The sequence below is a fragment of the Chiloscyllium plagiosum genome, chromosome 16 (genome assembly GCF_004010195.1).
Source record: "Chiloscyllium plagiosum isolate BGI_BamShark_2017 chromosome 16, ASM401019v2, whole genome shotgun sequence".
NCBI classification, from domain to species: domain Eukaryota; kingdom Metazoa; phylum Chordata; class Chondrichthyes; order Orectolobiformes; family Hemiscylliidae; genus Chiloscyllium; species Chiloscyllium plagiosum.
The window spans coordinates 23,223,020-23,240,183 of record NC_057725.1 but is presented as its reverse complement, the minus strand read 5'-3'; the positions used below and the strand labels follow the sequence as shown (position 1 = coordinate 23,240,183).

Here is a 17,164-nt window from a genome sequence, read left to right as displayed (position 1 = left end):
CAGTCTCGCCAATGTAGAGGAGACCGCATCGGGAGCAACGGATACAGTAGATGATATTAGTGGATGTGCAGGTAAAACTTTGATGGATGTGGAAGGCGCATTTAGGGCCTGGGATGGAGGTGAGGGAGGAGGTGTGGGCACAGGTTTTGCAGTTCCTGTGTTGGCAGGGGAAGGTGCAAGGATGGGGGGTGGGTTGTAGGGGTGCGTGGACCTGACCAGGTAGTCACGGAGGGAACGGTCTTTGCGGAAGGCAGAAAGGGGTGGGGAGGGAAATATATCCCTAGTGGTGGGGTCTTTTTGGAGGTGGCGGAAATGTCGGCGGATGATTTGGTTTATGCGAAGGTTGGTAGGATGGAAGGTGAGCACCAGGGGCGTTCTGTCCTTGTTACAGTTGGAGGGGTGGGGTCTCTCCCAAAACTTCATGTTTATTCTTCCTTGCATTCCTTGTTGACCTAATCAGCTCTAAGCTTCCACACATTCCCACTCTACTGTTTCATTTCAATCCTCATCTCTTATCATTGTCCCCTGGGGCCCAGATCTACAGCTTAACCATGCCAACTGTAGTTATGCACTGCTCCCTCTCCCCTCAACCCCTACTCCCCCACACCAGATGAAGCCAGGGTCGTGACCAACAATAAGCCCCTTCCTTCCACAGTCACCCATGCTCTCCAATGCACTTATATGTTGAATTGGCCCTTGTCACAATAATTGCTCTCTCTGCATCCCAGTATACTACCTCCAATGTCCTCAGTTGACTTACCCAACTTGTCTACCGCAGTGATGATCCCTGATATTTCCCATTGACTTTAGTGACAGGCCCCTTAGGCCTTACTGTGACACAGCCACTTTACTGACTTAAACAAGTAGCCCCAACTAATGAGTGACCGGACCCCAGCCTGATCTCTTTGATCCACAACTGACCTACCACAAATCTCCTAAATGGATCTGCAAAACTGACCATGGTCCACCCTGCAGACTGTAATGATATTGAACTCTTGATATCAACCTCCCCTAATGGCCAACTTACTGTGTCCAAGCCCTGGACTGAGTTCGGATACTGCCCAATACTGACTGTGGTGCGATGAAATGATTGACATCAGTTCCCCCGAGTTGATTAGACTTAAACTTTCAGACATAGCAATTTGGTTAAAGCACATTCAGTGTTGCATAAGCTGTTGCCATGTATAGTAGATGTGAGATTGATGTAGCACAGTACCACACAGCAACATGTCCACCTCGCATAAAAGCAAATTGTGGAGATACTGTTAAACTGAAGCAAACACAGAGAGTGCTGACGAATCTCAGCAGGTCTGGCAACATCTGTGGACAGACAAATAGAGTTAACATTTCGAGTCCTGTATGACTCTTCATCAGAACTGTTCTCCTCAATTCTCCTCCTTGATTGATCACTGCTGACAACCATGACAAGCTGCGTGGCTTGTGTCAGAGTGAAGCATCATGGCAAGACCGAAGTCCTGTGAGTCTGTAAGTTCTAGCTGCACAAAGGGAAGGCACAGCAAGACAAGGTAGAGATGCAGAAAGTAAGTGAAGAGACTTCATATACACCTTGCTCTGACACATGAGAGGGGGACTGTGCACAATGTGGCAGGAGCAGCATTCCAATGAAAGGTGACAGTGTGCTCCAAAGTGCTGAAGTCTGCAGTGGTATTCTAAGCTAGTCAGAGATGTGCCATAATAATGTAGTGAAGCGGGCACAAGTACAGTGCCAAGTTCTGAGGCAAGAGCCATGTAGGTTGCCGATATCCATGAAGTTTGCCCTAAAATGTTGGGGACACTTGGTCTGCATGGGGGCCCAGAAGAGCTGCCGCAGCAAGGTACTTGTACTGACTTTTATGTGAGGAATTGTTGCCATCTAGTTTCTCTCTGCTGTATGGGAGAACAGCAAACTGCATAGAAATTAGGTAAGAATAGGTAATAATGAAATGTTAGTGCATGAAAATAAGCCTCTTGCTACCCGCTTTCAAAACCCTCATCTCACATTCAAACCTTGGGTACAAAGCCACATTAGTTTTTCTCAACGTCGAAAATCTAAATTTTCTGACTTTGCCACCTTTCCGAACTGACTCCCATTGTCCACATCTTTCAGGGGCTAGGAAAATTCCACTCATGGAAACATAAAAAAAAACTAGGCCATTCAACATGATCAAGGCTGATCTTCTATCTCAACTTGATAAATCCATTGTATCCCCATACTCCTTGACACATTGTGTGTCTAGAAATGTATCTAAAGTCATAGAGTCATAGAGTCATAGAGTCATTCCGCTCAGAAACAGACCCTTCAGTCCAATAGGTCCATGCTAACCAAGTTTCCCAAACTAAACTAGTCCTAGAGTGATTTGATTTCCATTGCTTTACATGGCAGAGACTTCCGTAGGATCTCCCCTCACTGAGTGAAGAAGGTATGAATCTAGGATGGAGTAAGTCCATGGTAGGGCTTGAGTTTAAGAATGAATTGGCTTAGTTGGCCAGATAGCTGGTGTGGATCAGATTAGTGGCGACAGCATGGCGTTCAATTCTTTTTCTGGTTCAGGTGGCATCATAGAGTGACCAGATGACTCTGCTTTGCTGGACAGGAGTTATTTTTATTTAAATATCACGTTGGCCTAAAACTTTCCTAAAAATAGTTGAGAATCCACCTTTTCCCTTTTTGTCAAATATAAACTTGGCCGGGATGGAAAAAACAATCTGAAATTCCATCATTCTTCCTATAATGACCTATTATATCATACTGCATGCATTGAACATTTATCCATCTCTGTCACATCCCAGCCCACCCCCATTACTCACTTGATGTTACCACAGAAGTTGTCATGACATTTTTGCCACTGACGGTTGCGTTACTGATGATGACTTTTCAATGATCTTCATAATAATGCTGCCAACACTGGCTGGACATATTCTGGGAAATGTCATCACACGATCTCCCACCTTAAAATGCTCCCCCCACTTCAGATCCTTGAAATTGAGTGCTCAACATATCGATCGTTGTGAAACTCTATCTTCTTTTCAATGTGTTCTGTTTTTGACTTTTGAAAATCAGATCACTCTTGTAGATTTAGGACCTGCCTCCTCCCCACCTATGGAGGAAATAATGCTGTGGCTCAGACCTGCCTTCAGACAAAAGACACATGAGGGAGAGGTTTAGATCTGGAATAAAGTATTTCCTGTAATGTAAAATGGTGTTTAGAAGTCAGATAACCTTTGTTCTTGTTAATAAAAAGTCTAAAAACAATGAGCAAATTTTCATGTCTGGTCAAGTCTGGTGAAGTCATTGAAATTCAAATAACCCTTCCTGTGATAATGCACTATTTCTTCAATTGATTAAGAAAACTGGGTCCAATCAGTTACAGCTTCAGTAATTCCAAACTTGAAATAATTGGTGTTAACAGCTCTGATTTATCAACATGGTATGTGGATGAGTGGATATTCAGACACCAATGTCTGCCAATGACCTAACCATCAAAATCTATTTGAAGACAATGGAAAAATATATTTTGGTTACATGATAGAGACAAGGTTTCAGCTAAGGACTCTAAGACTTTAATAAGTCATATACCAGTCAGAGAGACAGAAACGTCTGAGCCAACAAAGGGAAAACACCCTAAGAACATGTACTTAGGCCACACGTAGGCAGAGACTCAAGTTGGTCTTGAACTCCCTACTTCAGGAATTGTACTAGAGCTTTACTATTGCACCTTAAGTAAAGCATAAGTTGAGAAATCTGCTACCATAACCACAAAATAACAGCAAATCCATCTTTCTAAGGTGCCAGCACTTCTGCCCATGAGCAAAGAGAATTCAAGGCCTGCAGTGTCTCAAGTCCTCAACACCAGGGGAAAGCAAGTACCGCAAAGAACACTTGAAAAAAATCATAAACACATGGCACTTTCATAATTCTAATCTTTTCCTCAGTATATGTTTATCTGTGTGTGGGTATATATTGAGCAATAAGCATTAATCTTTCCTTTAAAACTTACAAAAGCCAGTCACTGACAATTAAAACATTCAAGAATTGAAACATCCTTTTTTTAAAAACACGCTATCAGCGGGTAGGTGAAAAAGTGGAGCCATGCCTATCATCTCTCCCTGTCTGTAACAAAATAAAACCAGCCAAACTGTTCTTCAGATAAAAATTAATGAGCTGGAATTTGCTGAAGCCTGCCCAGTTAGTTGGATATTTTCCTGCATCCTTCAGCCCAACATTATTTTGGCCTGGAAATTGCTGCAAGAGAAGCTCAGAAGGGTGTAGTAAAGGCACACAGCTTCTGAAAGTGAACCATGATAACAACAGCGTAATTGCTTGAATTCAAAGATTGAAAGGAGCTCTAGGAAACACTTTGTTTTTAAAATGCTTGTCCGTGTATATGAAAAGTGGCTGCCATATCACTCACTTAACAATATGAACCTATATGTTGGTTACATGCTCATACCTCTGTGCCACAGTGGTAGTGCCCTTGCCTCAAGTCCCACTTACTTCAGAGGTGTGTAAAAGCATTACCAAACAGATTGCATGAACCTTTATAATGTAACCATTATATAAGAAGTACTTTTGGGACATTCATCACAGCAATAATAAGGCATTTTTTTATGAATAACTAGCACACAAAGAATAAATAGATGAATATATTAACATTGGGAGCAAACAAATTTCATATTAACACATTTATCAGAGCATCCCCAGAGGAAACTTATCCCTCTCAAATTTTAAAAATATTCATCAGATTATCAGACTGCTACATTAAATTCCAAGTGAAAAAATATCAAGTATTTGTCTGATTATGAATAGTGAAGAAAAGAACTTATATTCAAGTACTGCCCTTCTTGGCTCAGTACATTCCAAAATATTTCGAAACCAACAAAATAGTTTTTAAGTGCAGCCACTGTTGTGTGTAGAAAACACAGCAGCCAATTTGCACACAGATTCCCACAAGAGTGGTTTGATCTTACCCCATTTTAGGTGCTGGATAAGGGGCCAATATTAGAAAACCAGGGCAGACTCCTTGCTCCACTTTAAAATATTGCAAGGGGATATTTTAAATCCTGGGAGAGCAATGAGGGTCTTGGTTTACTGTCCAATCCGAAAGATGGCAATTTTGATATTGCAGAGTTCGCTCAGTATTACATTAGGAGTGTCAGCTTAGATTTAATTCTCAAGTAGCTGGAGTGGCCATCTTGCAAAATTCAGAAATAGATAATGCTTTGATATCATAGTAATAGTGTAGATGAGCAGAACTAATTTGAGCTTTCTTCCCGAACTCGAAGAGCTTTTGTTGGTTAGCATACTTGCGCTGCAATGACTAATCCTCATGGCGAGACTACAAGTCCACCAACACAAGTCCAATGTCTACTCATCAACACAGGATGATCTGCTCCAGATGGATTACAGTACAAAACTTGTTGACATCTGGTGGACAAGCTCCTACACTCAGCAGAAAGGGAACTGCATTTTTCCTGTGGGTCTGCCAAGTACGATAGGATACATTGCTCATAAAATGCAATTACAGTCATACTGCTTTTAAAACACTTTCCCTCAAGATTGGGAGATTGCCTTTAGTGGTTATTCTCTGATTAACATGCCAAAGACATTTTTAATAAACATATCATCGCTCTGTCAGATAAAATGCCCGGCAACAAGTTGTGGTGGTGGTGGCAATTGTATATTTTAAACATCAGTTTAAGAAAGCAGCTAAATACCTTGGCTTCACTTTTTAATAATGAGGATATGTCTAGAACTGATTTTCCACTGGTTCCTCATTATTGGCTTGAAGAAACTGTGGAATCCTATTTGCCACAGATTGCTCAGCTTGTGTTCAGACTTTTCTGTCAAAATGTAACTCGCAAAAGATTAAATTCTTTAAAGGGGTAAGTAAAATGCTATTTGGGACTGTTTGTAGATACTTGGAGCACATTTAGTCTTATGGTGCAATACATTAATGCTGTCTCATGTCCAATTTTCTCACAGTTCCCTGGAGATGACCTCTTCCTTTATTTTATATCTTGGAACTCTGTCAAGGTTGATGTACTTCTTTCTTACAGAACAGACATAACAGTGTCTAACATTACATTAAGAACTCAAGAGTATAAACCCAGTAGTTTTGAAAAATAGAGTTTTTTTGGCTGACATGTTTTTGAAAGGCAACTGGAGTTAATGCAGTCATGCTGTCAGTGCGTGTGTATGTTTGTGTGTGTGCGTGCGTGTGCTGTCTGTCTGCCCCTTTGTCTGCTTGCAGAGAAGATATATTTTGGGGGAAGAGCTTCAGTGGGGAGTATAGCAGCTTTCCAAAACCAACAATCATCAAACTCCACTGATGTGTCAAAAAGTAATAGATAAGGTTTTGCAGCAAAAATCCATTGCAAAAGTTTGAATGCAGCTCTTTGCAACAAGTGAAACAGTGATTTTTTAATGGCTTAAAACATTAATATTGCTTCTTTCATGACCTCAAGATATTCCAAACTTCTGCTAATGAATATGTTTAAAATGTAGTCACTATTGTAAGAACTGCAGCAGCGACTTGTACATAACTACCTCTTACAAACTGCAACATGACAACTAACCAGATCATATGATACAGTTCTGCTAGTGGAGGGATAAATGTTAGAGATAAATGAGGGCAGGCAAGAGTTCAGTTTAATGCTTTATCTAAACAACAGCATTTCTGACAATATGCTCCTCAATACTATATTAAGAATGTCATCCAACTTGTGCCCTCAAATGCCAGCAGTGAAGCTTGAAACTCTCAGGTACCTTCTGACTAGAGGTGAGGGTAATATCCACTTAGGTAAGATTGTCTTTGTCAAAACAAATGAGCCAGACATGTGTGATTCTTTTGTGGAACAGAAGAACATGGAACTGTATATTTAAAGGAAACAACTAATGGGAATGCATAAAAAGTTGTAATTTAGACTGTTGACTTGAATTTAAATGGGAAAGACATATGGACACCGGCCTGTTTGTATTGCCGTTTATACCATCACATGAAAAACACTACAAATTGTTCTTTCCGTTCTGGTTTCAAAACTAACCCATGATTATGGGTTAACATTCTTCACTTTCTCTCAGCTATAAAAAGTCCTAAAGTGAGATGAATTTTTTTTTGCCGGTCTTTATCTAATTCCTTGTGGGTATGGACCCATGGCACAAAATCTCATCATTCAACACAATTCAATGCTGAACTGTCAAGTTTGCTGAGAAAATACACAGGGAGGGAATAGTGTCAAGAAATAGAAAAATGATGCCAATTAAGTTCAGGAGTTGTTGGTCCGAGGTTCAGTCACAATACTGAGAGCTTAACCCTTCGTCTAGAATGTGATTGGGGATAACTGGATTTTGGAAAACTTCATTTAAACCAAGAAACCATTTCATTTACTTGGATCTACTTTGTGTCACAAAATAAAGATGACTCTAAATTCATTTGATTTAATCTCATCCCTGCAAACAAGAAAACATTTTGCACAAATCCCCAGATTTTAAAATTGGAAGGGGGTTCAGAAGCAATGCTAGATTCTGGAACACAAGTATAAGGCTAATACTCCAGTGCAGCACTGAGAAAAAAATGAACTGTGCATTGATGGTGTTGTTATTTCAGATAAGCTGTTAAACGTGGACCCTGCCTGCTCTCTCAAGATCATGCTGCAACATTTTAAAGAGCAAGGAAGTTATCATAAGTCTCCTGGTCAAAATGTATCCCTCAATCAACATCACAAAAAAAATCATATTGTTTCTTATGAAGGTTTGCTGTGTGCAAATGGGCTGATGCATTTACCAAAACAATCACTACATTTGAAAATTATTTCATTGTCTCTAAAGGACTTTGAGATGTTCAGTGATTTTAACAATCAAAATGGACAATGGGGATCCTATAGATGTGTATATGGATTTACAAAAGGCATTCAATAAGATGTTGAATAGAAAAAAAGTTACTGCATAAGGTAAGATCACAGGGGGTTGGGGTAATTTATTAGCTTGGTTAGAGGATTGGCTAACCGACACAAAGCAGAAAGTTGAGATAAATTAGTCTTTTTCTGATTGGCAAGATGGAACTAGTGGAGTGTCACAGGGTTCTGTCCTCAGGCCCCAAATATTTATATTATATATTAATGATTTGGATGTGGGGATAGAAAGTACTACAGCCAAAATTGCAGATGATACTAAAATATTTGGGAAAATAAGTTGCAATGAAGAAATAAGACATTTGGAAATAGATATGTATAGGTTCAATGAATGGGCCTAAATTTGGTAGATAGAGTTTAATGTGGATAAATGTGTCAGAAGAATAGAAAGGCAGCTTATTATCTAAATTGAGAGAAATTTCAGAGTGCTTCAGTGCAGAGGGATCTGAATGCCCTTGCACATGAACCATTGACAACCAGTATGCAGGTGCAGGAAGTAATAAGGAAAACAAATGGATTTGTGGCATTTATTGTTGAAGGAATAGTGAATAAAAGAAGGTAAATGTTGTTGCAACTGCACAAGACATTAGTGAGACCGCACCTGGAGTACTGTGTACACTTTTTGGTCTGTTTACTTAAAGAGGTTGTAATTGCAGTGGAGGAAATTCAGAGGAGGTTCACTAGATTGATTCTAGAGATATGGAGTTTGTCTTATGAAGAATGATTGAGCAGTTTAGGCCATTACTCTCTAGAGTTTAGAAGAATGAGAGGAGACCTAGTTGAGGTAGAGAAGATGCTAAAGGAGATTGACATAGAAAGGATGTTTCCTCTTGTGGGGCAATCTAGAATGAGAGGTCATGGTTTTAGGACAAGGGGTAGCAGATTTAAAACTGAGATGAGGAGAAATTACTTCTCTCAATAGGGCAGGAATCCATTGAATTTACTACCCCAGATTGCTATGAATCCCAGGATGCTGAGTAAATTTAAGGAAGCAATAGACAGATTTTTAATTAGTCATGGGTTGAAAGGTTACAGAGTGCAGCAGGAAAGTGGAACTGAACACAATTGAGTTCAGCCAATGGTGGAGTAGACTTAAGGGGTAATTGCCTCCTCCTGCTCTTAGTTCTTAGGTTCTTGTGTGATCCTGTGAAGCACTATATAAATGTACATCTGTCTTTTCAGAGACTAGTTTAATTTGCCCTCGAGGGTGGCCTAAGGTTCGTCACAGCCACTTTAATATAGACAGGCCCATTTTAACATTTATATCACTGCACAGGATTTACAAGTGATACCTAACAAAATTTTTAAAAAGTAATCTGTTCAAGGAATCCACTATTTAGAAGGGGGGGAAGGGAAATGCGGACTGACATAAAAATATGGAAGAGGCAGGACAAATGAACTAACCCATGAGAAATGTAAGTGCAAAAAGTGCTGATAGTTTTCAACTCGTGAACTGAAAACTCCAAGGTGGCTGGTGATGGATGATCAAGCTCTGTGTGGCTTGACAAAAGAAGAGAAATGCGACAGAGGTGTGATGAATGAAACCAGTACCTTCTATTTTCATAGCCGAAGACTCTACCCATTCCATCATTAGTTAAAAAGAATTTTCAATTTTAACTCCAGCAGGACACACTTCACTAAAGAACAGAAGAGATCAGCTGGAATTCAGTGTACCTCTCTGCTGCCGTTCACCTTTAATGATCTAGCACTAAAACAGACCCCACCTCGCATATATATCAGTATCTTTCGACAGCGTTATCCATTATCCTGACTACATTTCTTTTATGCTGCCTTCATATCTGTTTTGGAAATTATTAAACTCTCCTGGAGTTTTTCCCCATTAGCAGCTGCCTCCTTGTGCTGGTCTGTGCCACATGCTTTGCAATTCCACAAATTCTTCCTGTAATACTCATGTAATTAATTCCTTCAGGACTTTTGATTCCTTTTCTTATTGGGAGGTACCAGCCCAATACATTTGCTGCAGGAGATTTTTTTCTTCACTCTCTTTTTGACACTTCATTTATAAAGGTCTCCCCACAATCTCGACTTTTTTTTGTTCTCTCTAGCCTTTTCTCATCAACCTAGTATATTTACTTATCATTTATCCATGCCCTGATTATAGACTTGTATTCTTGTGGTTATTCCAACGGCAGTAACTTACTAGAGCTGTAGCTAACAGCATGCATGTCTATAGCATAGATAGAATTATCTCACCAGGAGGTTTTCACCCAAGCTACTGCAAATCCTGTTTTTCATGTCATATCATAAAAACATTTAGAACAGTTGTACACCATAAGGAGTGTCTGCTTGCTTATTGCTTTGTTCATGCAACATTCACCGTCAGTCCAGAAACAGGAAGAGGCTATTCAACCTCTCAAACTGGTCGTGTCATTTAATTACATCAAGACAAATGTGTATCTTAACTAGGCGAAAGTGAAGACTGCAGATGCTGGAGATTAGAGTCAAGAGTGTGGTGTTGGAAAAGCTCTTCAGGTCAGGCAACATCCGGGGAGCAGGAGAATCAATGTTTCGGGCAAAAGCCCTTCACCATTCCTGAGCATCACACTCTCGACTCTGTATCTTAACTCCACCTATTCACCTTGGTTTCATAATCTTTAATAACCTTCTCTATCTAAAAATCTTCAAATTTTAGTTTTAAAATGTTCAATTGGCCCATGGTCTCATTAACTTTACTTGTGGGAGTCAGAGGTTTTCACCACACTTTGTATGAAGAAATGCTTCCTGATATTACCCCTTAAATGGCCTACCTCTGACTCTAAGTTCATGCCTCCTTGACTTGAAGTCACCCCCAACAACCTGTCTGCTATGAGGACTAAGACAGAAAGTAGTGGAAATATTCAGCTGGTCAGGCAGCACCTGTGGAGAGAGAAACACAGTTAACGTTTCATTGCGATTGAGTCTAGTCCTAGAATCTAGCCGACCTAATTTGTAGATGAAAGTCCAAGTGTGATCTCTTGAATCTATTTTTTTAAATTTCAGAACCAGTATGTAGAAACAGTATTCATTTGGATACAGTTTAAAATGGCAGGATCTTCCTGAGCAAGACTTACTGCTTATACCTTGGATGTGCCCAGTCAAATAGCTGCAACAAAGTTAGAATGGTTTTTGTTTGTTGTGGGAGAGGGTGAGGACATTATGTAGTGCAAGATTTATAAATACTATATCATTCAATCAACCACATAAGTTATTTACAATCATACATTCACACATACAAATACAGAAGGAAGCTATTCAACCCATCATACCTCTATCAACTCTTTGATAGAGCTATCCGATTAGACCCATTCTTCTGATGTTTCTCATTCCTCTCTAATTTTTTGCTCCTTCAGATGTTTACCTGCTTTCCATTTAAAAGTTACAATTGAATATTACAATATTGTAACCCTTCACAAGGCAAAAAGTATTTCATTAATTCTGAACAATTAAATCGAGTAAGGGCGCTGATTGTGATCATTACATTGCACAGAGAGACAAAGGAATAAAGCAATTTTTAAAACTAGCTTCAAGTTTAACTACAGTAAATGTCTAATCCCCAAAAGTAACCTGAGCTCTAATGATATTGTTACAGAACAATTAATATATTTTCAACTCTGATCCTAATCCTGTAACAGTTCATTAAAAAGCCAGAGCCAAATTCAGCAGAATTCCTCCATGTAATGGAGGTGGGGGATGGTGGGTGGAGGGGGTGTATGAAATAACTTTCAAACTTTTGAGTAAAAACAAGTAGAGAAGGCATAATTAACTCAGTGAGCTTTTTTTTAAATCTGGATTTACTGTTACAAGCAAGCATTCTCTTATTTTTCTTTAGCATGAACTTTTCCACAAGACTAACAATACATTGTTACTTTCTTTTTTATAAAAAGGCAGTGACATAAATTCTTATTTTAATTTCCATTGTGATTTCCAGTGTTATTTCTTCCTTGGCCACAATCCACAACGAGCATTAACAAAAATGCTTTTCCCTTGTTGCCCAGGTATTACTGTCTGTATCCTGCACGGAAGGTCATCCAAGCCAGCACTTGGATGAAATGTTGTGCTCAAAACTGCATCACAAATCATATTTATAGATTCTGTGCACTCTGAACGAATGCTGGCTTTCAGATTCTCGCGGTCAATAAAGTACCATACATCACCCATCTTGATAAGCTCCTTTCCTTCCTCTATTACATCATTACCTCCTTCCCTTGACGTAAACTGAAGTATGTATTCAAAGTATTTTTGGATGCATGTGTGTCTTATTAACCTTTCTTAATTTTATCTTATTTTTCTGAATGTACTCCCATTAAATACATTCACTGTTCATTACATATTCATGTGTTTGCTGTGAATAATGCCCAGATCCTCAATATATGACCAGTCAGATTTTTTTGCCCTCACAATTCGACATAAAAACATCTTGTGGCGTAAATTGTTCAATACGCAATCCAATATAAGGACATCTGGGATCTTAGTGGAGGACGGAACTATTAGTCCATCTTTATAACTGGTGAGATTTAAGGATTGTGAAAAAAAGGAAATGGAATGAATGAGAGTCAAAGCAGGCATAGAAAAGTAATAAATAAAGGGAAAGGAAGATTGATGAGGAGAGAGAAAACATATGGAAAAGTAAGACAAAAAATTACATTTATTGTTTCTATAATATCAATCTCCTTACTGCCTGTAGAAAGTAAATTATATAGTTTAATTTGTCCTGGCCTGATAGACTGATTGGCATTTTACAAATATAAATCTTACTTGTAATAAAGGAATTAATTTGTTTGATTTCAAACCTAAATATCTCCAATTAGTTCACTGGACACTTTATGCAGCAATTTCCTTGGTGAGCTCTCATTCTCAAAAAAATAGTGATGGGTCTCTATAAACATTTTCGGATATTAGTCACTCATGGGGTATAACTTTCTCACCACATACTGGACAATTCTACATTAATAGCTGTATGTCTTTAAACTTGCCATTATTTTAGTTTCAAAATTTGAGCAAATGTTTTCATGGGGAGTAAGCAACAACTTTGAAGTTTCAATCTCTCCATTTTAACAATAACGATTCAAACAACAGATTGCAAAGAAAGTCACAAATATGGTCAAGAAATTCAGATGACATTATCAATCCTGAAGAGGAAGTTTGTGTGTATTATGCAAGGGTCAACTGATCCCTGCGATTCTGGTATAGCCTTGAACCGCTTGTTGTTTTATATGGTAACACATACAGATGTACTCTTTTTTCAACATAAAATCTTGAACTAACAGGAGAAAATGTACAAATTAATTAAAATGGAATGTAAAATCAGAGGTGGCTAGCAAGTGGCTCAAGAATGCAGCAGTTCTGACCGAAGCATGCTATTAGTATAATGGATTGAGAAAATTTGTACTTGTCCTTGGCTACTATCATTTCTCACTGTCCAAATCAGCTAACTATTACAGTTCAATAGTAAAATAATTTCCTGCGTCTAATTAATTATGGCTCATTGGGTAGCAACATCACCAATGAATAGAACAGGTATGGGTTCTCTAGAAACTTGAAAATAATAGTTAAGATAGTATTTCAGTGCTGTACATGAATTTGATGCTGCACTATCAAAGGTGCCTTTGCTCAAATGAAACACTACATTAAGACTGTACTTATGCATAAAAAATTCCACGGCATTATTTTGAAAAGTAGTAAGGGATTTCTTCCCCATTACACTGAGCCAAAATTGATCCCTCAATCAACCTCGCTAAAGTAGATGGTTTGGTCAGTATTAGGTTGCAGTCTGTATGAGCTTGCTTTGTGCAGATTGGCTGCATGTTTCCTACATTAAATTCCAAATCAGTATTAGTTATTAGCTGTGGGGTATCATGATTTTCTGAAAAGTAGTACAGAAATTCAGGTTCTTTCTTCATATGAGTAACATAGAACTCAGTACTAGGCTAAATTTTGTGCTTGAAGTTTTTGGCTTAAATGACAACAAATGATAGATTATACGAAAAGAATTTGAATCATATTCAACTCTATTACTTACAAACACTGCATCATTCAACATTCAACAACTGGTAGAAAAGTAGCCTATTTTTCTTAATTCATCAGTTTTTCATCTTTTATCCTATGAATGTGACATTCTGCTTCATTTCTGCAAGTTATTTGGTCAGTTTCTGTTAATGGTTATTTTGACATTGTTCCAAATGACAATTATGTCCATAATTCAGAGGAGTGGGAGTTCAAATGCCAGTCTGAGTTGGCAATAGAAATCATCTAGCAATGTTTCAAAAGCTAATAAACAGACTTTCTGATGAGTCCAAGAAGAGCCAATGAGGTTCCTATTCATTCCACTAAATACTAACACACAGCTTGGAGATCATGCACTCATGTTTGACTGGAGGATCCATGGGCTAGCCAATTGCAGTCCAACAATTAATAGGGAAAACATTGAGCTAAGGGAACCTTGGTAGGTATCTCCAGCAGAAATGGGTAACTAATAGCTTTTATTTGTTTTTACCAAACATTGTGTGAAACTTTCAACATTGGAAGGAGAGTAAAACAGAGAGAAGTAGATAGGCTGGCTGCAACATATCCAGCTGAAGGTAAGAATGAAAATGGGTGTGCAAGAATGAACTGTCATCAATTATGCAATGCCAAGAGCAGATAGCTGGCAATACTTACTTGTGTTTAGAAAGCCTTCAACATTCCAAGACACTTACAGAAATGTTATCAAACAAAATTTGGTACCAGCCACATAAGGGGGAAGTACTGACTGTTGACATCAGTCCTCAAGATTAGAGACCTGAGAGCCCATTCAACTGCTCATTCAGTCGTGGCACAGATACACATCAATATTTCAAAATGTAATTGTGCCACCCTGGACATCTGGTCAATGAGTTTAATTTAAATGAGTGTTTTAAAAGACGAGAAAGAAGTAGAGAGTTAAAAAGATTTGGATGGGAAGAGGTGTGGGTGGAGGCAAGGTGGGAAATTCCAGAACATACGGGATGAGTAGAATGCCAGAATTTGGAAGGTTATTGAGATGTAGTATGTTATAAAAACTGTGGTCTAACGAAACAGATTCATGGAGAGATTCAAAGAGAGGATGAGAATTTTAAACTTGAGAAATTTCCCAACTGGGATATACATATCAATGAGTACAGTCAACTTGGGTAAACAAGATCTACTGTAGATCTTTCAATGAAAGAGCTGGTCAACAATAAGTGAGCAATGGTAATCAGCTGGTTACTTTTTGCCAGACAATAGAGCCCCTTAGCAAACTGTGAGAATTTTGACTGAGGTATACCACAGGAAGAATAAATAACTTGAACCCCACCTTTCTCCAATAATGAACAGCATTAATAAATAAATGACCAATGTCTTATCAATGTGAACTCAGCATTGTGCAGTGCAGAGATGTTACCTGTTATATGGGGATCTTAACAGCAGAGCCTGACTCCCAGCACAACTGTCTGTAGAGTTGTGGCAGCCATACACTGGCGGAGGGACCGGGTACTGTTGCTCTCCTGCAGAATAAATTACAGATGAAAAATTATTCCTAAACCTGCCAAGAAATTGTAAATCATGAGCTGCTAATGCTGTGATGTAATGACAGTATTCAGTAGCACAAATGTGCTCCAGATATCTCATGACTTTGGGTTTCATTCTGTTGGAGCATAAGAGATGTTTAACCCACACACAAACTTTTGTTCTTAATTATCATTACCATCAATTGTAAACAAACTTTACCAAGCCTGAACAACATATTGCATTTTACTCTCTTGAAGATTCTGCCAAAATAGATGTATTTGTGTATACTTTCACAAAGACAAACAACTTAACTAGTCACTAACTATCAAGTGAAAATTCGTCCTGATTAATGATGTGTGAATATATGTTTCAATGTATGGAACCACCTTTTATTTGGATTTTATTCAGCTCTGCTCCAGTGTATTTTTGTTTTCAAAATGATTACTCGAAAATACATGCAAATCGCTGATCTAACTGGTACACAAATTTCTGATGTCTGCATATCTGAAACTCCCCAAATTAAAGTATCATCTTATGTCACTTGTGATTTTATTGAGAATTCAACCGGGTACACACAAAAGAATTATTGTTTTACAAAAAGATTGCAAAATCTGCCTTGATTTAAATCAACTTAACGCAGTTTGGGAATAAGAGGACGTTCATTTAAAATAAAGATTGAGGAAGATTTGCTTTTCTCTCTCAGTGAGTTGGTAGTCTTTGGAAGTCTTTTCCAAAGCAGGGAGGCAGGTCAAGTCGGAGTGATTTTTAATCGGCAATATTGTCAAAGTTTGTGGATGAGCAGGAAAAGGCCATAATCAGATGAGCCATAATTTTATTGAATAGTGGAGCAGGCGATTGGCGAATTGTTTCTGCTTCTATGAACCAATGAGGAAACGAATGCTGATTACCAACAGCCACCTATGAGTAGTATGTCAGTCAGTTAATTCCCACATAGATTCAAACATTGTAAAAGTAATTTTAACTTGTTAAATGTGAACTTGTTAAGCGCTTTTACTTTCCTGCTTTCAAATCAGTTCAGGCTGTTTTCTGAAAATAGTTGATATATGTTCAACTGTCTCCCGTCCCCAAGAGTTGTAATCATAGTTACAACATCGCTTGGAGAATTAGCATATGCCTTGAAATTACATTATCTTTAACTAATATATGGCACACAAGCACGATCTTGATTTAATTCTGTCAGTGCGTGAGGACTGAATGAGTTAAAATCGGACGGATAATAATATTCTGACAGCTGTGAAGATGGAAGTGAATGTCAATTTAGATGAGCCCAATTTGCTTTTACAAAGATAATATTTGTTTACGTAAAATTGCGATTTTAATTGTCAATCACGAACTTCAATTAAGATGTGAAGTGTTATCCGGAAGGAAATACAGACGCAATGGATGACTTACGGTCGGAGGAGGTTCGTGTGGATCATAAATTTATGACGAGCAGTTAACGGGATGCTCTACATCTGTGCCGGACAATCGATGTATTTTTTTTGTACAAAGTCACCAATACCGCTCGTTAATCCCATAACGCCGTTAAAAATTTAGATTTCCTTTTATAGCTTCGCCTAGCTTTGCCACGTTTCTTTTTTATTCAATTACTTGTGACTTTAGTTTAAAGTGTTGAATGTTCAAGGTAACAGTTAAAAATCACACAACACTAAATTATAGTCCAACAGGTTTAATTAGAAGCACACTAGCTTTCGGAGCGACGCCCTTTCATCAGGTAATAGTGGAG

The 17,164-nt window shown here is 38.4% G+C and overlaps 1 protein-coding gene across 5 annotated transcripts in view; it reads right to left on the bottom strand.

The window, feature by feature from the left end:
* The window catches only part of wt1b (WT1 transcription factor b), a 94,569-nt gene that overhangs the window by 59,507 nt on the left and 17,898 nt on the right, over positions 1-17,164 (bottom strand). For all 5 annotated transcript variants that reach the window (XM_043705547.1, XM_043705545.1, XM_043705546.1 and 2 more), the window contains exon 3: positions 15,311-15,413. In XM_043705547.1, coding sequence (XP_043561482.1) covers positions 15,311-15,413 — 103 coding nt within the window. The remainder of the gene's footprint in view (positions 1-15,310; positions 15,414-17,164) is intronic.